The 21,738-nt window shown below is 49.0% G+C and overlaps 1 protein-coding gene across 1 annotated transcript in view; it reads left to right on the forward strand.

Moving 5' to 3' along the window:
• Positions 1-21,738, forward strand: part of Gpr107 (G protein-coupled receptor 107) — a 62,388-nt gene that overhangs the window by 22,920 nt on the left and 17,730 nt on the right. Inside the window, exons 7-14 of the mRNA XM_075985767.1 lie at positions 1,312-1,368; positions 1,488-1,592; positions 1,960-2,093; positions 6,196-6,271; positions 7,435-7,508; positions 8,132-8,249; positions 11,223-11,353; positions 14,148-14,191. Coding sequence (XP_075841882.1) covers positions 1,312-1,368; positions 1,488-1,592; positions 1,960-2,093; positions 6,196-6,271; positions 7,435-7,508; positions 8,132-8,249; positions 11,223-11,353; positions 14,148-14,191 — 739 coding nt within the window. The remainder of the gene's footprint in view (positions 1-1,311; positions 1,369-1,487; positions 1,593-1,959; positions 2,094-6,195; positions 6,272-7,434; positions 7,509-8,131; positions 8,250-11,222; positions 11,354-14,147; positions 14,192-21,738) is intronic.

Raw genomic sequence — 21,738 nt, forward strand, 5'->3', positions numbered from 1 at the left:
CCCCAGCAGTACAGGGTACTGACATCCCGGTCATGGGAAGTTGTCATGAGCCTTTAATCAGATATTTATTGGATATCATGATTCTGAAAACACTGCAGGGTCGGCTGGGTGATGCTCAGGCCCAGAAAGGACCTGCTGTGATTAGACAGGGTTGAGGTCTGGACTAGCCTAGAGCTTTGTAATGTAAAACAAGGTTTGTGGGGGGCGGGGGGAGATGGAAGAGTGGAAGGGAAGGGGTGAGAGAGGTGTTACTGTGCAGAAGTGAACAGAAGAGCAGAGAAGGGTTTGCTTTGGAATGTCCTGATTCTTCATTGAAGGTACTGTGTTATTTTCTTGTAGACAGGGTCTCCTGTAGCCCAGGCTGGCTTCACCTTGTTACATAGCCATGAACTTCTGCTCCTCCTTGAACTTCTGCTCCTCCTGCCTCTGCCTCCCAAGCATGGGTGCACATGACCAGGCCTGGCTTTGCTTGCTTGTTTTCTTCCTTCTAACCTATTGTGAAGGCATGATTGGACAATAAGCTGCCCATATTTACAGTGACAGTTAGATACATTTGACTGTTAGGTGGTGGTGGTGCACACTTTTAATCCCAGAACTTGAGAGGCAGAAGCAGACAGATCTCTGTTAAGTTCGAGGCCAGCCTGGTCTACAGAGTGAGTTCCAAGATAGGATCCAAAGCTACAGAGAAATCCTGTCTTGAAAAACCAAAAAAGAAAGAAAAAAAAGGATACATTTTACATTTGACCTGCCAGTCAAGATGGTGGATGTGTTCACCATCTCAGAGGCTTCTCATGCTCCTTTTTCATCCTGTGCCCAGGAAACAGTCGCTGCAGTAGACAGCAGCTTTAGGGGCCTTATGGAAATGAGCCACACAGGGTGTGTTCTTCCTTTGCCTTTGTTCAGCACAACCATCAGAGTTTTTCCTGCTCCTATGTGTGTGTAGCTGGTTTCTTTCCATGGCTTGCTGTCAATCTCTTGGCTTGTGCAGAAGACAGTGCTCTGGTATTTCAAGTCTGGAGCAGATTCCAGGTGGGACCTTCTGCTCTGCCCAGGGCAGCAAGCATCCTTGGTCCTGCACAAGCTGTATTATATACATGTAATGCCCATAGAGGCCAAAACAGGGCATCAGATCCTCTAGGATTGGAATTGTAGTCAGTTGTGAGATGCTGTGTTCTGGGAATTGAGCCCAGGACCTTTGCAGAAAATATGCAATGGTCTTAATCATTGAGCTCTCAGCCCCCAACTAGCTTTGATCTTCTTAAGCTTCTTTTCTGTCACTTTTGGCCTGAAGCAGATTGTTGTGTCTTTTAGGCAATAGCAGAGACATCCGTCTCAATTCATAAGAATGATGGGGCAGTTTCGTTTCAGGTATGTGTCACCTTGGAGTAAAGTTTACTCCCATTTCTGTGTGCTGAGGTCCCTAACTTATTTCTGAGTCTGGGAGCTGTGACCGAGGCTGTGAGCATCTCTTTATTCTTCACTTTCAGTTCTTTTTTAACATCAGCACTGATGACCAGGAAGGCCTATACAGTCTTTACTTCCACAAATGCCCAAGCAACAAGCCTACTGAGCAGGTGTCATTCAGCCTGAATGTGAGTACTTCATGGGGCATTCACAAGGGTGCTAGCAGTGTGAGACATCTGCTTCTCCGGAAGAACAGGGTGGGTTCTGGGGAGGTTTTTTGTTTTGTTTGCTTTGGTCTTGGTGCTGGGCTGAAGCAGGCTTTGTTCCCCCTTGGCCATTGAGGGCATGTAAATGCCACTTAGAGAAAGTGGGGCTTGTCAGCACCCTGCAGTGGGTAGGGTGCTCCTGCAGAGGACTTGTGAAGAAGAAAGTGTAGCGTTGGGTGGGGTAACAAGCAGCTTGCTTGATACCCGCTGGCACACATGCCCTCAAGCTTCAGTGAGGCAGCTATGAGTGTGTGTTGTCTAAGAGGGATCCGTCTTCTGCTGGCTGCAGATTGTCATCACTGAGAAGAACCCTGACAGCTTCCTCTCTGCTGGGGAGATTCCTCTCCCCAAACTGTACGTTTCCATGGCCTTGTTCTTCTTCCTTTCTGGGACCATCTGGATTCATATCCTTCGGAAGCGAAGGTAAGTGCTCTGTGTGTGTGGAGAGCTGTATGTTTCAGGCTGCTGGATTCTGCCCCTGGGGAGATAGCACTGAACAGCCCTGCCATCTTCCAGAGTATCTTCCTCGAGACCTAGAGGCTAGTGAGAGGCACTGCTTACAGCACTGTTGACTGACTCTTAGTGTTTTGTTTAGAAAGCTTATCCAAATATTAGTGTAAACACACAAGCAAGCACGATGCACTGGCCTAGTGTTGCCTAGCAGAGACACTAGCCCACAGAGCTTCACAGGGAGTATGTTGGGTCGTGCCTTTCCAGGCGATCCATCTTGAGAGGAGTGAGTGAGGATGCCACTGCCTAAGTGGAAGCATAAAGCCTCCAGCTCTGCAGGTTTCAGCCCAAAGCCTCCCTGGACTTTCTGTTGTCTGTCTGGAGCTTGAGCCCTGGAAAAAACCCTTGAGAGTCTATCTGTCTTTCACCAGAACCTTTGTCCTAAAGCCCCGGGGCTCTGACTTTCTGTTCTCTGTTTTTGAGGGGAGTGGCTATGTAGGTATGGATTCTATGTCTTCCTGCCCAGAAATCTTAGAACAAAATAGTGTGAAGCATTAAAAGGCCCCTAGACTTAGTGTGTGCAAGTCTGATACACCGTGTTACCCAAAACTCACATGGTAATTAGGTGCACAGACCCCCCTTCCTGGAGCACGGGGTGGAAGTCTTGAGTGCCTTTTAACAGGCACTCAGAGTCTTGGATGTGGCCCTTCTAAAAGGATCTGCATGTTGGCAAGATGACTTAAATGCTGCCTAGCCTAATGATGACTTGAGTTCAATCCCCTGGTTCTGTGTGGTAGAAAAAGAAAACTGACTCCGGCAAGTTGTCCTCTGACCCGTATGTGTGCACTGAGGCTCTCCCCCAGCACACACTTGGCTTGTGGCTTCCTGTCCAGCTCTCTTCACTGTGTCTCTTTCTTCATCTACAAAACTGGGGCAGTAATGATTGCCCTTCTTTCTGCGGGTCCTCTTACGTCCTTAGCTCTGCTCTGTGTCTTTGTCCCATCAGGATGCTATGCAAATGAGGTGCTGCTAGACCCCTTACTTGCCTGTGTTTCCTTGTGTTTCGTTTCCCTTTGTTCAGCAGTGGCAATGTTATTGTCTTGGTTCACTTGGATAAAATAGTGGCTATGGTTTTAAATCTGTGGTTAAGTGAGGCTGACCTATTTTGTGCCAGTTACACTTTTAACTTTGTGTGGATGTGTACACATCAAAAAGATGCAACTTAAACCATCTCCATGTCATAGCATGTGGATGTCCGTAGGTTGGAAGTTTGTGTTTCACTTAGTCATGTGACCCCCAGGGCTGCCAGGAGTTTTAGGACAGATACTTGTTACCTTCATAGACCTGGAAAGAATGAGACATCTTTGTCACATAAGTGTACTGAGGCCCAGAGAGTAGATGTGAGAGCCAGCCTTACTGCACTGGAGCTGGAGGCCAGGGCCGCCTGCTGGTGCCTGCCTCTCCTTTCAGGGTTACCATGCCATGCACCCGAGTGTGAGCAAGGAGGGCTGGGCTGGCAGAGGCAGGCAACTGATGATTTTCCGTGTTTAGAGGTTGGCGGCCGTCCTAGGCTTGTTGAGGTAGAGCTGTGCCATTTCAGAGATGAAGGTCATCAGGGCCGAGTCAGTGGCAGGCCCAGGTTGCCATGGTTTCAGAGCCTTTCATTGACAGGATGTGAGAGTGGTCTTTCACAGTGGGCAGTGTTGCACTCTGGCTAACATTCCCTCTCCTCCCCCAGGCTGCTCTGGCCTTGACTTCCTTTTTGACCTTCAAGTAAGTGGTCTCTAGAACAGGAAGGTACCCAGGAAATGAGCCCAGAAGCCCCGTGTGCGTCAGCCTATGGTGTGGTGTGGTCTCATCATCGCTGTGTGCATGCTCCTCTCCCAAGTAACCGTCCCCCTTACTTCCTGTCTCTTACCCACTTTTCCCCAACCATGGAAAGTAACCCCAATATGCTGACTATACACTTTGGGACATTTGTAAGGAATGTACCGAAAGTGTTGTCTGCAGAGGCAGCTGTGTAAATTCGGTGTTGCCTTTTCCATCAGCTGTTCTACTGTGTCTGCATCCAGAGTCTCATGGGCTGCCTTGTCATGCACTGCAGTCTTTAGAGACAGGGCTGCATCCAGGCTGCTGCTGCTGTCCCTGCTGCCCAGACAGTGCTGGATAACCTGCTCTCCTACTTTCTGAGATCTCCTTGGGACTTGTCCTCTGAGGAACAGTCCCGAGTGGAGACCCACAGGGTTGTGGCCTGCTCTGGCTGAGTTGCGTTGTTGTTGGATTGCCCACCATGTGGCTGCACCATTTTCCACTTTTGTCAGGGGAGCCTGAGCCCTGTCAGCATCCTCTTACCACAGCTGACCTCTTGATCTGTGCCAGTCTGGTGTGTGTAACTGCTGGGCCTTACTTCCCGTGTCTCCAAATGTTCTTGCTAGGGACTATCATTGCAGGCCTATATTGTTTGCATATTTTCCTGTTGGATTTTCTTATTGTCTGGCTGCTTTGCATGAACAAAACTCTTATGTGTTCTAGACCGACCCCTTCCCTAGCTCCATATGCGAGTTTTGTCTCTGGTGATTCTGGTCACTCGGCTTGTCAGCAGTATGTGTTATTGAATGAAGGTTTTGATTGTGATGGAGCCCCACTGTCTAATTTTGTCTTTACAGTAGTGCTTCTTGGATCTAAGGGGCCCTTTGGGTGTGTTTCATTCAGGGCTGAGCTGTTCTAGAATCCCTCTGGATAAGTGGGCAGATAAGAAAGCTTTACTTTCTTCTGCGTGTAGTTCCAGGTGATTTTCTGCCACCACAATCACATAACAGTGTGCCCTTTCCCATCGAGTTGGATCACTTTCTCTTCCATCAAGCTTCTGTGCATGTGTGGATCTTCCTTGTGCACTCTCTTGTCTGCTACACTGGTTTACCCCTCATGGTGGCAAATACACTGTTCCTATTCCATGTGATATTCATCGGTCTGGTGCTGCCAATGTCTTGATGTGAGAGAGTGTACACATGGCCTAGACTCTTACTCAAGTTTTTGTATATTTTGAGAGTTTTATTTTTCTCCAAAACAGCCAGGAGTTTCTACCTGCAGGGGTGGGGGTAGGCACAGGAGGAAGAGTCTAATGCCCAGAGCCCAAGGGTGGCCTGGAGCCTGTGAGGGGAGATGTGGGTAGGGACTTTATCCACTGGGCTGGTAAGTGGGAAAGAAGGGCATGATGATGGCAATTTCTCCTCACCTGTTACCATGGCCACCTCCCAGACCTTCTGTGTTGGGCTCAGACATTTGCTGTTATATCTCATTTTTTGTCTTCCTTGGGATTTTACGTTGTCTCTGGGACTGCCCTCCTTATTCCTGTGTGACTGACTCGGTGTGGTTTCCAGGGAGCAAGGTGGTAGGCGGTGTTAGATGCCTATCCTAGCACGCCTCAGCAGCCATCCTGCCTGTCTGTAGTGTAGCTCCGAGTCAACTGCATTAGACTGTGTTGGAAATGTTGTGATAAGACACCATGACCAAGGCAACTTACAGAGGGAGAGTTTACTTGAGGGTGGCAGTTTCCAAGGGTGAGTCCATGCCCGTCATGGTGGAGAGCAGGGCAGCTGCAGGCATGGTGCCAGAGCAGCAGCTGAGAACTCACATCCACCAACAAGGCCACACACACCTCTTCATCCTTCCCAAACAGTTTACCAACTAGGGACCAAGTATTCAACCTTATGAGCCTATAGGGACCCTTCTCACTTAAACCACCACAGACTCATCTGAGGCCATTCCTACTGGCAAAAACTACTTTGTAGAAAGAAACAAAAATGACTTCATGTTTGTGGTTTGCTCAGGTTGTACTTGCTGCTTGCTTAGAAATGTATCTGATGAAGCTGGGCATGGTGACACACACCTTTATTCCCAGCACTTGGAAGGCAGAGGGAGGCAGATCTCTGTGAGTTCCAGGACAGCCTGGTCTACATAGTGAGTTCCAGACAGCCAGGACTATATACAGAGAGATCCTGTCTCAAAAAAAAAAGTGCCTGTGGCTGCCTTTGGGAAGTGGAATTTTCTAATTCTTTCTTCTCTCTTTTTATAGGAATGATGTGTTTAAAATTCACTGGTTGATGGCTGCCCTTCCTTTCACCAAGTCTCTTTCTTTGGTGTTCCATGCAGTATGTATTAGCCTTTGGGGTCATTTATGAAGTGAAGGATGTGCATACCTGATTGGGAAAATAAGTTAGAAGGCAGAGGAAAGGCGGGAGACGAGGGAAAGAATGCGCTTCTCATAGAGTCCCTGTGCAGAGAACTGGCCATGGGGCCAGTGAACTCAGCCTCCTGACCTACTTACAGGCCACAGTCTCTCCAGAACACTGGCTTTTGTTCTTACTGTTTTTGAGACCATCTCACTCTGTAGTCCAGGCTGGCCTTGAACTCATGATTCTCCTGGCTTAACCTCCTGAGTGCTGAGATTACAAATGTAGGTCTCTGTACACATCAAATACACATCCCGCATGTTCCTGTCATCTGGAGACACTGTGCTCCCTGCTGGGTCGTTGCTAGACTCCCCTCATTTTACTCAGCATCCTTGTATTCCTGCCAGTGAAGTTCAGTATCAGTAAACTTTCTGGAGGAAAAAAACAAATCTTACAATGGTCAGGAGCCCAAGAACTGAGAACTAGTGCACATCAAAATGAGCTTGCCTGTGGAGCCAAGATCACGGCTTCCCTGATTTTGGGTCCGCAAGGTGTGTATAAAGTGCATGTGGTTGGCTCTCCTGCTACACTTGAAAATGGAGTCATAGAAGAAAGCAAAAATGCACCCAGTTAAAACAACAGGGCATGACAGTTACTTTGGGTAATTACCCCTTTGGATATAAGTTAACAGATTCTTGGGAGGGCCCTAAGCCACTTTAAAATCTAGATGCCATTTAGAAAATGAGGGCTGTCTGCCATGGCCAGCTCTCCCAGTCCTACCGGAGTCTTCCTCATAAGTTCCAATGCTTGGCGGTCCCAAGTGTCTAAACTTGGAGATTGTTGAAGTCAGTAGGACTTCGAGACAGCGTGTTTGACTGGGGAGTGAGAACATTTGCCAATGTAAATTAAGAGAGTGACCTGGGCCGAGTGTTAGGGTCTTTTAAGCCTCTGTCAACTTTTCTCAGTTAAGTGTGTTAGCACACTGGTGTACTTGCTGGTGACTTGGCAGTGGAGGTATTAGACGGTGGGGTGGGCGGGCACAACCCAGTCCCCATCCCAAGGTTTCCTGGAGTCATGTATTGATTCACCCTGCACTGAGGTGCATGGCACAGCCTTTCTGAAACACAGCTGTTTGATTTCAGATCGACTATCACTACATCTCCTCGCAGGGCTTCCCGATTGAAGGCTGGGCTGTTGTGTACTACATAACTCATCTGTAAGTATGCAGGCCCACAAGACAGTGGCGCTAGTGTATGCACCACGAAAGGGTTTCCAAAGATGTTTACAGGCTAGAACTGGGGATGTGGCTCCGCTGGTAGAGTGCTTGCCAGGCATGAACGACTCCCTCTGCTCCTTCCCCAGCACTGTAGAACTCAGGTGTAGTGGTGCACGCCCATGACCCTAGACTCAGAAGGTGGAGACAGGCAGGGGACTTGTTCAAGATCATCTTTGACTGCATTTTGAGTTAAAGTTTGAGCTAGCTTTGATTATGTAAGATCTTGTCTCAAAAAAATAATAAATAAATAAAAAGAAATTGGGTGGCTAGAGAGATGGCTCAGTGGTTAAGAGCACTGGCTGCTCATCCAGAGGTCCTGAGTTCAATTCCCAGCCACCACATGGTGGCTCACAACCATCTATAATGGAATCCGATGCCTTCTTCTGAACTACAGGCATGCATACATACATACAAACAGAGCACTCATATATGTCACAAATAAATCTTAAAGAAAAGAAGAAGAGATTGGGGGTGTGTGGAACCATGGAATGAGTTGACAGAGTGACCGACAGGACTGGAGTCTGTGGGGCCTGGTCGTATCCGTGAAATGTTCTGTCTTCCAGTCTGAAGGGGGCGCTGCTGTTCATCACCATCGCTCTCATCGGCACTGGCTGGGCCTTCATCAAGCACATCTTGTCTGATAAAGACAAGAAGATCTTCATGATCGTCATCCCGCTGCAGGTACTAGAACTGTGGCTGACTTGTCAGTCCTCCCTGGCTTTGGACAGGACTCAGCTCCAGACCTGTCTGTAGGGGGTCAGCTTGGTTGGAGTCCTGAGCTTCTACCATTGCAGACTGCAGATAGGGGCTCCCTTTCTGACTGACAGACCTAGGCATCAGCTATGTGCTGGAAGTCCTGGTGGCTCCTCGTCTTCAGACAGAGAGCATCCTCCATTGTGGTAGAGACCTGCAGAGAAATGAGGAACAAATGCTCTCATGCCTTCTGCTTCCTGTAGCAGAAGGGTTCTCTTCCTGAGTGGGCTCGGGTGCCCTCCAGTGTTGCAGAACTGAGTAGCTTCAGAGAGTTTTCCTACAGGGTGGACATACCTTGCATGGTGGTCAACCCCATAGGGCTGACATTTTTTAACTTACCCTGTGTTTGGAGGACCTGTGGTTTGCCTTACACCAGCAGTCCACGGAAGGAAGCAGAGACTGGAACTGAGGGCAACACGGCCAGGTATCTCTTCCCAACTGCCTGGTCACAGCCATGCCTTTGGTGAAGTCAGCTCCTCTCGTTTAAGACCATAGCATAGATGTGATTGGCAGGAGAGGAAGGAAGAGGGAAATTTCCAGGTCCGGGTCATCTCTGGGGGTTGATTGGCTGCTTGGTAGCATTCAGCAAGCAGGGAGAAGTGTGGGTTAGCACCAGACCTGTGGCTTAAACCAGTTGCTGTAGGTTTTCAGGGAGAAAGTTAACATTCAGAATGGTCTAGAAGGGTCTTGTAATGGAGATGGAGCTTGACGGGTTGTTTAAGAAAAGGAATGTGGTCACAGATAGCTGTGACACTGTTGTCAGAGGAACCAGACAGGCTAAGGTCTGCTAGTGACCAGACTACCAGGGCCAGCTCCAGGCACATGGGGTTCCATGCCCTGCCATGGTTTGGTGGGTATGTCATTGTTGGGGTCCAATGCCCCAACATAAACTATTTTTCTCTCTTTGGACCAGCGTGGAGGCGCGGGAATAATTGAGACACATTTCACACAGCAGTGTCGGAAGGGAGTCTCAGGGTTCATTCAGATCCTGAAGATCACTCATGTTTATTATCCAAACACCTTTTATCCCCCAAGGTAAACTGAGGTGGAAGTTCATTAACATTCTGTTTTTGGGGTAGCAGGACTACAGTCACGTCTGCAGCACTGTCACTAGCTTGAAATCGACACCTCTTTTTAGGCATATACATAATTACAAAGCAAAGGAGCAGCGTATCCTGAGCTTTTGTTAGGGGAGCCACAGCCTGTCTGGAAGGGTACGTGCCTGCTTCGGATACTAACCATGGCCCAAAAGCTTGGCTGTCACACCATGTAGAAATATGGGCCTACATGTCATGGCAGAGCCTGAGTTCTCCTTGCACTCTGGGATGTTCACGCTCCTCTGGCAGATTCAGGCTGTTTTGTCTGCTGACTCCTCCCCCGACTTGAGCTGGGTGTGATGAAGAACCCTCTGTTCTGCTGACTCCTAAAGGTGAACACGCAGGCCACGTTGAATATCACCCCAAGGAAATAAGGATGTTTGAAACTAAAGATAAGGAAGTTAGTGTTTAGACAATGGGACTGGTCTGGGAAGGTCCTGACCAAGGTCTAAGCAGCTTCCTTTTGCGATGAGGAATACCAGAGAGTTTCTTTGCTTTTTCCTTTGTTTTTTCTCGTGGTACGTGGCGTGCAACCCAGGACCTTGAACAGGCAAGGCAAACACTCTGCTGAGCCCCGCCCTAACCCTTACCTGCAGCAGGAGTGAGTAAAGTGGTGTTGAAGAGGATTGTGGGGCATGGCTCCGCACTGCCTTTCATGCAGTCTGTGTGAACTGGGTTGCGTTTATAGACTAGGCTAGAAACCAGCAAGCCCAACAATTGTCCTGTCTCCGTCCCATTCTAAGCTGGGGTTACAGTGTGTTCAGGACCCCTGGCTTGTTAAATGGGTGCTGGGATCCAACTTCTGATCCTCACGATTGCTTGGCAAGCATCTTAGCTGCTGTGCTCTCTCCAGCCTCAACATGCCTCATTATCTCTGCATCACAGCTCGTGGGTTCTCTGGAGGAAGCATCACAGACCAGAAACTTCCCTGATGCACAGTGGCTTCTTAATTAAGCCAGCTGAAAACTCTTCACTGTTGCTGAGAGCCCAAGGGTGGGGCTAAAATCACAAGGCAAAGCCTCAGTTGTGGAAATAGAAGCAAGACATGAGGCAGATGAGCCTCAGAATGGGCTGTGTGGATAGGGCCAGACTAGCTAGCCCATGTGAGGAGTGGAGCAGTCTCATATCCACACTTCCTCCCGCTCCAACCTCTCTTCTCTGGATCAGCCACTTAGAATTGTTGTTCCTGAGGAGGGTTGGAATCCTGGCTGTGGGATGTGAAGTGCCACCTGCTTAGTAGCTTTTGGACTGCCTGAGGCTTTGGGTGCCAAGGCAAAGTGTTCCCATTACCCATGGCTACATACCACCCAGACTTAATGATTTGAAGCAACACCAAGTAATAAATCTCCATTCTGGGGGCCAGGGATTTGGGGAGTATCTTTATTGGGTAGGCTTGACCTAGGGCCTAGTTGCAATCTTGGTGGCTGGGGTTTGGGATATTGTAGTCTTCACTGAGTCTGTGTCCTGGACTGGGCAGACCTGATGGGACAGAGGAGAAACAGCTGAGGTTCCTTGGGTATCTCTCTTAACATAATTTCTTCACCATGGCAGTACAAGGGAGTCAAACTACCGTATGAGAAGGCTCAGGTTTCTGTAGCCCAGCAGAGGACCAGGAGGAAGCTGTACCCACTTTGGAAGTCAAGCAGCGGTTAGAACCTGTCACAGGCCTGAGGTTCAGGGGTTGGCGAGCTGAGAGGCAAGGCTCTCAAGGGGCTTATGGGTGACAGTAGCCCTGCAGCCACAGGGGGCTTCCCGCTTTGGGCCACTGTCATAGCCACTTACACCTTGGCGTCTCCTGTTGTAGGTGCTGGCAAATGTGGCCTACATCATCATAGAGTCTACCGAGGAAGGCACGACCGAGTATGGCTTGTGGAAGGACTCTCTCTTCCTGGTTGACTTGCTGTGCTGCGGGGCCATCCTCTTCCCAGTGGTGTGGTAAGTGACTTAGAAAGGCAGCAGGCGTGCGGCCAGACTCACATGGGTGTCTGGAAAGATGACCCTGTAGACCCCAGACTGCCCCATATAACAGCTAGGGGTGGGATTCTGGGACTTCACAATACCCCAGGCCTTAGCTACTGAGAGTCACCAGGGGACTTCAATAGAGCTGGTCTGGCCCACAGGCCACAAGGCACAGCTCTAACCCAGTCGAGAGGTTCTAGAAGGGAAAGCTTAGCGGAAGTGTAAAATGTCTGTCAGAATTTGGTAAGGGCTAAGTAGGAGAATCCTTCTTCTTGCCGGTTTAGATGGAAAATGAGAACAGACTCCGACATAAAACTAGTGCTTGTTCTCAGGCCACCCAGGGGTTAGGGCTCCGGAGAGTGACGTCTCTGACCCAGAAATGCCAGGCTTCCAGCTCGTGCTTCAGTTGTGTGAAAAGAGCTGTCATTGCTGTGCCCTATGAGGAGGACAGTCTTCCTGAGTCCTGGCAGAGAGGTGCAGGTTGCTATGTTAGTGCGGTCAGGTGGAAAGAACAGGCTGATGACAACACAGCTCCCTGCTCATCCTGTGTCTGGCTCATAGCTTCTCCAGTGCAGTTCATGCTCTGTTAATGTTGAGGGAGTGAGGTGTGTTCTTTGGCAGCATCCATTGCTGTAAGTCAGTGCTTTCCAGAATCCTAAGGTTGTCGGGTATACTGTCCAGCCACTATAGTTATTGAGAGCCTGGTTCTAGTTAGAGTCACCTCCCCAGTCTTTGTATAACATAAGTATTCATGTTATATATGTTATATATGAATACTTCTGCTGGTATAGAGAACTAGGAGGGCTAGGATGTGGCCTTGGTGGCAGAGTTCTTGCCTAGCATAGTTGAAGCCGTGGGTTCCTTCCCCAGTACCATATAACAGGCAGTGCGGTGCATTTGTAATCTTGGCATGGAGGAAGTAGAGGCAGAAGGATCCTAAATTCCAGATCATCCTCTGCCACATAACAAGTTTGAGGCCAGCCTGGGCTACATGAGATCCTGTCTCACAAAAAAAGAAATTGGGGTGAGACCACTACCATGCAGTCGCCTCAGCTGCCCTACCCTCCTGCCCTGTTACCATCAGGATGGTCAGTGCTGTTCTCAGGTAGTAAAGAGCTTGCTGAGAAGCAGGAGTTAGGTCCTATTCTTAACGGCTGTCGTTATTGGAACACTAAAGTACAAGGGTCCCAGATGAGCATTGTCTTAGTTGCTTTTCTGTTGCCATGGATAAGATACCGTGACCAAGGCAACTTATAGAAGAAGAGAGAGTTTATTTCGGGCTTATGATTTCAGCTGTTTAAGAGTCCATGACCATCATAGCAGGGAGCATGGCAGCAGGCAGGCTGACATGGCATAGGAATAGTAGCTGAGACCTCACATCTTGATCTGTAAGTAGAAAGCAGAAAGTGCTAACTCAACCTCAAAATCCTACCTCCTGTGACACCCCCCTCCAACAAGACCACACCTTCTAATCCTTCCCAAACACTTCCACCAACTGGGGCCCAAGTATTCAAGTGTTTGTGTCTATGGGGAGTGGGGTAGGGAGAGCATTCTCATTTAAACCACTGCAAGTATAGATCCACCAAGCCACCAGTGGTCATTTCTTGTCACTTGATCATGCACTGAGAAGGTACCCAATGGCGATATTCCTTATGGTGCACATGCTAAAAGTTGCTGCAAGAGATGAGATGCTAATAAACACAGAAGAGGCAGCATCAGTGGGCCACTGAGATGATTCAGTAACTGCCAAGCCCAATGACCTGAGTTTCATCCCTGGAACCCACATGAGGGAAGGAGAAAACCAGTACCAGCAAGTTGTTCTCTGACCTCCACATGAGGGTGTGCATACACGTACACATCAAGATATAACTACAAATAAATAGCACTATTGAATTTCTGAAATGTTTGATTCAGCCAGCCTTTGTTCAACAGCAACATAAACCATCTTTCTGCTGACAGTATTCGTGTGTTCACTTTCTCATGAAGTCTGGGGCAGTACCTTGCTGAGGTTTTTAGGTGTGATTTATCTGTAGATAACAGGGTCAACATTAGACCAGGAGCCCCACCTGTAGATCCCTGGCCTGCCTCCATTGTCCTTCCTTGTCTGTCTGCTCAGTGCAGGCTTTCCCCTGTGGCTGTGAGCTGTGCCTGCAGCTCCAAGTCTTTCTTAGTTTGTCTTGTTCCTTGAGTGGGGATTCACTGTGAGTGGGCTCCTGAGTGCTGGGATAGCAGGCATGCACCACAGAGCCTGGCTTCATGGCATCTTTAGTAATGTTAATGTCCCCTTCCTGGAGCATAGTGATGGTGGTCATTTATTGCAGTGCTGCCAGAGACGGCCGTTTCCAGAGCTGTAAATCTTACCAAGTGCAGTGAGTTTACATGAAGCCTGCTAGACCTCAGTTAGGAATCAGCAACGGCTTTCTCTCAGGTCACTACACCCTGACAGGGCTGCTCAATATGTTCACTGTCTTCTAGGGACAGGGTGGCTTGGGGAATGAGAGCCAAGTTTTATGATGGGTGTTTCCACTGCCCCTCCTGCTGACCCGGATTCTGCCAGCAGAGGGCAGCCTCATCTCAGCTTGAGTACCATAAATGGCCAAATGTGGTCTGGCAGAGAGAGACCTCTTGTGTTAGGGAGGGTGCTGTCCAGTCATCTGGTCTGACCCTTTTGGTTTACAGTGGGGGTTCAGATCCCAAGCTACTAGAGCCAGAAATAGAAGAGAATGCAGGCTCCTCTACTAACCTCTGCTCTCCACATGATTATTTTTAGGTCAATCAGACATTTACAAGAAGCCTCAGCCACAGATGGAAAAGGCAAGTTCCCTTGTGCTCCCTTGTGTCCCCCCCACACACACACTGCACTGGCATTTGTCCTGCTGAGAACTGGGGCACAGGACAGGCAGGGATTGGGGGTTTGGTGGGGAAGCAGGTGCCAGGTGACAGAGACAGAGACATTTGTACAGGGAGGCCTGGGGCAGTAGCCCTGTGTCCTGCTGTCCATTGTGATTGTGATATTTACATTTTAAAAAATTATTTAAAATTTTGTTTTGTTTTTGTTTCTTATTTTATATTTTTTTATTTATTTTACATATGAACCATAGTTCCTCTCCCCCCCCCCCCATACCTCCCATCCACTCCTCAGAAAGGATAAGGCCTCCCATGGGAGTCACCTAAACCTGGCACATCAAGTTGAGGCAGAACCAAGCCCCTCCCCTCTGCATCAAGGCTGGTGCCCCCACCATAGGGAATAGGCTCTAAAAAGCCAGTTCATGTGCCAGGAACAGATCCTGGTCCCACTGCCAGGGGCCCCACAAACAGACCAAGTCACACAAATGTCCCCATTCAGAGGGCCTAGGTTGGTCCCATGCAGGCTCCCTAGCTATGGGTCCAGAGTTCCCAAGTTCCTACTATCTCAAGTCAGCTGTCTCTGTTTGCTTCCCCATCAAGATCTTGACCTCCCTGCTCATATACTTTCTCCTCCCACTCTTCAGCTGGACTCCTGGTTGTTTTGTTTTCCCAGACGCGGTTTCTCTGTGTAGCCCTGGCTGTCCTGGAACTCTCTCTGTAGACCAGGCTGGTCTCAAATTCAAAGATCTGCCTGCCTCTACCTCCTGACTGCTGTGTATAAAGGTGTGCACCACCACCTGGCCCAGGATCTTCACTTTCCTAAACTAAATCCAGTAGAAAATCTTGTCTTGGTGGAATATATTGGGGTCTGGGAAGGGTCAAAGAGCTGTGTTCCATGGGTAGAGATGGCAGTGTTCAGCATCCTTCTGGTTACTGCAGCACACTGTGTGTCGATGTTTGTTTGACTTCTGCATTGCCTGGTGTCCCAGCATTTCCCTCTGTGTTGCGGGGAGTGACCGGTGTGTTTCTGGTCTGCTCCAGTTTGTGGACTGGCCCACCAGGTGGAGGAACAGTGCTCCTGGAACACATGAAATTGCTCAGCCAGCTGCATTCCGGAGTTTTATTTCTAAGCCTTCGTTTTGTCTTGTTTTTGTTAGAAGAATATGGGTTCATTTTACAATATGTGGAAAATAATATACTAGCTGCAAATAATTCCATAGGCTTGATAATTTATGTCAAGTTATTTCACTTTGGGGGTAGTTTTGTGTTTGTTTTAAAAGACTTAGTTATCTTTTTATGTACATTGGGTTTTGCCTGCGTGTATGTCTGTGTGAGGGAGTCAGGTCCCCTGAAACTGGAGTTACAGACAGTTGTGAGCTGCCATGTGGGTGCTGGGAATTGAATCTGGGTCCTTTGGAAGAGCAGCTGGTGCTCTGAACTGCTGAACCATCTCTCCAACCCCGTTTTCTGGTTTTGGTGTTGAGACTGAAGCAAGACATGGACTTTGCCACTGAGCTGCGCTCCCTCCCTGCCATGTCTTAGTGTCTATTGAATTGCATGACTCCTGACTTTGAGGTTTCACTTCACTTCAAGACCTGAGTGTGCTCCCTGGGTCATTTATGTTCTGTTCAGCTTGAGCCCAGAATAGTCCACACAGTTGTCCAGGCTCCTGCAGCTCTGGGCAGCCCTGTATCGGAGACTGCCCTGGTCAGAGCCTAGTCACTACCCAGTAACCTCCGCAGGTGCCTAGTGCCAGCTTTGATCTCTCTAGTGCTGAAGTACAACCTCTCTGTCATGTGCTTTCTCCTCTTTCCTTCCGGAGCCTTTGACACTTGCCCCCCATCCCCATGCCCTCAGCTGCAGCTGTAGTACAGACAGTTTGGACAGCGTGCCAGTGACATCCAGACTTGGGCAAAAGCCCACCTGCCTCCTGCAGTGGGCAGAGGGAGCAGAGGGAATGAACAAGGTAGATGCGGGGTTCTGAGGAAGCCCCTGCCTTGGGGGAAGCCTGCCTGGCTGCTAGGGATGTTCTGAGCCTGTTGTTTTGTTGTTTTGTATATAGTTATATTAAAAGGTGACTTACTGCTTTTATGACTTAATGCATAGGGACATTCCTCAGTGTATCCAGATGGGACAGTTTATGTTTTTAAATTTTACTTTATATGTGTTGTTCTGCCTGCAGATAGGCCATATAGCATATGAGTGAGTTACAGATGGTTGTGAGCTGCCATGTTTGTGCTGGGAATTGAACCTGGGAAGAGCAGCCAGTGCTCATAACTGCCACACCATCACTCCAGCCCTTTGTCTTTCTTTCCTGTTTTTGAGACAGGTCTCACTGGGTAGGACTGGCTATCCGGTCTCATAACTTTCTTCCTTGCTTGGTTTGGTGTTTCTAAATTAAGATCCACCGTCTTCCTTCCGCTGCTTCTTCTAGCCTCTGCCTTCCCCACTTGGTCCTCCATCTTGTCTTAAGGCCCTGAGTGTGACCTTCCTAACGCTGAAACCTTATGTTGTGGTGACCCCAGTCATAAATTATTTTCACTGTTACTTCATAACTGTGGTTTTGCTACTGTTATGAATTGTAACTATCTGATATGCAGATAGTTTTAGGCATCTCCTGAGAAGGGGTCGGGACTCAACAGTTGGTCTAGACCAAGGGCACATGGAGGTCATTCCTGTATCTTCCACTAGGTGGCGGTATGAGACCTCTGCATTTAGGAAAACAGCCTGGCTTCTTCCCATGAGGAAGTGTATGTACAGGAGGGTGAGAGGCGAAATGAAGGCGTCATCTCTGTAGGATGGTTTTGAGCTGATCCACAGTGTGTACTTCACTCTGTTCTTTGAAAAGTAACTTCCATAGTCCAGGAAGCCATGTTCCCTCAGTGGAAGTCCCCACAGAGAAGCATAGGACCAGCGCTCTGCTAACAGGTCAGGGTCAGTGTCACCATCATATGGCCCTGACTAAGGGGCGGGCAATGTTCTTCCAGACCTTTGGTCCCCCTCTGTGGGAAGGTCTGCCCTAGGATCTGGAGGCGCGTGGTCAGACGAAGCCTGGCGTCACCGCCTCTCCTCATCTCGTCACCCATTGATCTGTCACCTAGCCTTAGCGGTGACTTTGGCATGTTTAGGTGCAGTGCAGACTGCGTGAGCAAGAATGCTGATCAGCATGGCTTCCAAGGAGTGTGTGTGGAGCTTGTGGGCACCCTTCGTCTCTGGGTTCCCTTTAGCTGAACTTGAGGAAGAGCAAAGGAAATCATTAAGGAGAAGCTGCCTGAGCCCTGCCTTTTTCTTTCCCACCACACACTGGGGGTTTTCTCCAGTCATCTGTCATTGCAGTCTGTAGCCTTGGAGGGGCACAGTGGTTGCCCATGCTCAGCTTCCTGCCGAGATCTGCTGACCACTTGGCCTTGGAACCTGCAGCCAGGTTCCTGCTCTCTCCAGATCTCTCTGGCGTCGTGACCTGACAGGACTGGCTTCTGAATACACTGCATAACTTGATTGGTGGACCCTACCTCTAGCTTTTACTTTCTGTTCCTGAGGGAAAGGCAGAGGAAGTATTCTAAAGAATCTTCCATTTTCCATGTGCTTCAGAAACATGGGGTGTGATTGGAGCTGTAGGCTGGTGGAGGCATGGCCTTGTTCTGAGTGGCTGCCATGTTCAGAAAGGGACCATGGCCTAGGACGTCATTTTAGCACTCTCAGGCTCTTTGGGTCACGTTGGCTTCAAGTCTGACATTGTAGTGTCTTAGTCACTGTGTGTGAAGAGACACCAGCATCTCTAACAAAGGAAAACATTTCATTGGGGGCTGCTTATGGTTGCAGAGGTTTAGTTCATTATCATCATGGCAGGGGGCATGGTGGCAGGCATGTCGACATGGTGCCGAGAAACAGCTGACAGTGACATCCTGATCCACAGACAAAGAGGGTAAGAGAGCCTGGGCCTGGCACGGGCTTTTGAAACCTCAGAGTTCGCCCTGAGACACATACTTCCACCAATAAGTATATGAGCCTCTGGGAGCCATTCTCACTCAAACCACCACATGGAGCTCCTCACTGACAGGTTGAACAGCCATGCCTGTGCGGGATGGGGCAGCAGCCCCACATCACAACAATCACCAAGTTATTTTTAATATTTTATTTTCTGTGCGTGGGTATTTTGCCTCTGTGTGTGTGTGTGTGTGTGCGTGCGTGCGTGTGTGTGTGTGTGTGTGCGTGCGTGCACCATATACATGCCTGGTGCCCTTTACAGCCAGAAAAGGGTAACAGATTCCGTGGAACTGGAGCTATAGACTGTGAGCTGCCACATGGATGCTGAGAATCAAACTGAGGTCCTCTTCAAGAGCAATGAGTGCTCTTAACCTCACAGTCATCTCTCTCCAGCCAAGCCACCAAATTCTTTACTGGCATTACTTGTGGGGTGACCCAGGTCTGTGTCCTTTCAGAATGTCTGTGATGATATAGCAAGTAGTTGTATCAAGTCTCAGGCCCAGTGCCTGTCTATATCCAGTGTGGAAGGATGGAGAGGACACTCGGTACTGCAGTGAGTGAGAAGCCACGAGTCTGAAGAAAGGACAGCCACTGTGTCACTCGAGAATGAGTGAAGTGAACATGTCACAGAGGAAACAGCTGGCAGTGTTTATTGCTGGATACAAGTTGTGCTTTTGAGGACAAAGTACAGCATAGGAGAGTTCACGGCTGTCACATGAGCCAGTGTCCTAGTTCTTCAAACCCTCCAGGGCGTGCCGAAGGAACACTACCAGTGTGGAGTTGATTTAGAAGTGCTTCAGTGTTTGAGAGCAGTGCCGGTCACTGAAACTGTGCTCCACCTGATGCATGGCGTCACACTGTTCCACCTGGTAGGTGACATCGCAGGCAGGCAGGGGCACAACTTCAGAAGGCAGAATCGGGGCCTTGTGAATGTTGCTCACCCCCAGGACACTTGTGTTTATTTGAGATGTGCTAGCCCCAGTGGCTGGTAAAGTTGAACTGTTTCTGAGTGTCCAGTCCTGTGCTGCTCTGGGTGTTCCCATGGTTGTGCAGCTGTCAGCACCGTCCATCGCCAATTCTCTAACTTCCCAAACTGAAGCTGTGCCCTCCCACTCCTTAACCCTGGCTCCACCACCACCGCCACCCTTTGTGAATTCGGCTGCTCTGGGACCTGTTAGTGGTGTCTGCACTGTTTGCCTTTTTGTGTCTGGCTCGTTCAACTTAGCACAGTTTCCTAAAGTTGGTCCACATCATAAGCCTGGGCCTGCATTTCCTGACTCTTTAGTGCTGACTAATACCACATTATATGTATGCACCTTTTTTTCACTCACCATCCAGGTGTCAAGGGTCATTTGAGTTGCTGTCACCTTTTGGTTATGGTGGGCTTGGGTGTACACATACCTGTTTAGGTCTGCTGTGTTGTTTATATCTGCTTAAAGGCATCGAATCTCATGGTCCTCCTGTATCTGTTTGCCAAAGCATCTGCACCATTATACATTCTTGCCCGGATTCCATGTTGGATTCTGACTCTTTCACATCATCACCGGCACTTTCTAGGTTTTTTGGTGTGTGTCAAGGATTGAACTGAGGCTCTCAGTGCTCAGCACTTGCCTTCCCAGGAGGTGTGCATTCATAGACCATTTTTGTTTGTATTGTTCTGTTGCCATCTGTTCTAGGTTCATTTCTGGTGCTGTAAAACCTATCCTGGTAAGAAGCTTTTAGAAAGGTAGAAAAGAGTTTAGGGTTACAGTTTCAGGCTACAGTTCATTATTGGGGAAAGTCAAGGCAGGGACTTAAAACAGCACATTCACACTAAAGAGCAGGAGAATCAACATAGATCCTTGCTTACGTGCTTCTTCTCAGCTAGCTTTCCCCCCTCTACACTGTTCTGTACCTCCTGCATAGAGAGTGGTGCCTCCCACAGTGGACGGGTCTTCCTACATCGGTTATCAGTCAAGACAGTCTCCCACGGGCCAACCTGACCTAGACGCTCTGAGACTCTCCTTCCGGGTGTCTGTTTGCCACAACAGATGGTGGTTTAACCGTGGAAACAATTATCAGGCACGCCTGTGAGGATTATCTAGATTAGGTTATTGAGGTGGGAAGATCTACTCTAAATGTGGGGCACCCTGTGCTAGGGTTTCAGGTTGTGTAAGAAGGAGAAAGCAAGCTAAACCAGCCTTTGTCTCTGCTTCCTGACTGCGGACACAGTGACCAGCGACACTGCCACCGTGCCTTGCCTGCTGCGATGGAGCAGGCTTTGAGCAGCCGTGAGACAGTAGCTGCAGCTTCCTAGCGAGGGTGACGCTGCCTCATGCGCTTTCCCTTTGCATTTGCTGGTGACTAGTGGCACCGTCCGGACTCCAGGAGCTTATTGGCCATTAGTGTATCTTCTTTGGGAAGATGTTATTTCAAATCATTTGCCCGTGTTTTCACTGGATCATGCTGTGCTTTAGTTATGATCCATGTGCCTCCATCACATCCCATGTGCTGGGATTACAGACATGTACCACCACCACGCCCATTTTTATGGGTGAGATGTCATGTTTCAGACCACATATAGCATGCACTGGTCCTGACTGCTGGCCTGGCCTTGTGCTTCAGCGTTAACCTTGGCTGCTTTTAATGCTTTGCTGAATTCCAGCTTGGTGGCCTGAGCTGTGCTCGTCAAGCCTTAGACTGCTCTGCTGTCCTACCTCTCCGGTCATGTGGGGACTGTGTACTTCTTGTCAACTAGTTAGTGTCTCATGGGAGACTGTGTACTTCCCCTTAACTAGTTAGTGTCTCTTGAGGGACTGTGTACTTCCCTTAACTAGTTAGTGTCTCTTGAGGGACTGTATACTTCCCCTTAACTAGTTAGTGTCTCTTGAGGGACTATGTACTTCCCCTTAACTAGTTAGTGTCTCTTGAGGGACTGTGTACTTCCCCTTAACTAGTTAGTATCTCATGGGGGACTGTGTACTTCCCCTTAACTAGTTAGTGTCTCATGAGGGACTGTGTACTTCCCCTTAAAACTAGTCAGTATCTCGTGAGGGACTGTGTACTTCCCCTTAACTAGTCAGTGTCTCTTGAGGGACTGTGTACTTCCCCTTAACTAGTCAGTGTCTCGTGAGGGACTGTGTACTTCCCCTTAACTAGTCAGTGTCTCGTGAGGGACTGTGAACTTCCCCTTAACTAGTCAGTGTCTCGTGAGGGACTGTGTACTTCCCCTTAACTAGTCAGTGTCTCGTGAGGGACTGTGTACTTCCCCTTAACTAGTCAGTGTCTCGTGAGGGACTGTGTACTTCCCCTTAACTAGTTAGTGTCTCGTGAGGGATTGTGAACTTCCCCTTAACTAGTCAGTGTCTCGTGAGGGACTGTGTACTTGTCCTTAGCAGACACCTTTGAACATGGAGCAGAGTCCTGGCTTTAGTGGTTCGTAAGCACATTTCCCCCAGCTCTTTCACTTCAGTGTCTCTGCGACAGGCTTGTCCAGCCTCAGCTTCACTTTCCACATAGGAGCTATGCATGATGCTGTGGGCAGCAAG

This window comes from Microtus pennsylvanicus, chromosome 9, assembly GCF_037038515.1.
Source record: "Microtus pennsylvanicus isolate mMicPen1 chromosome 9, mMicPen1.hap1, whole genome shotgun sequence".
NCBI classification, from domain to species: Eukaryota; Metazoa; Chordata; class Mammalia; order Rodentia; family Cricetidae; genus Microtus; species Microtus pennsylvanicus.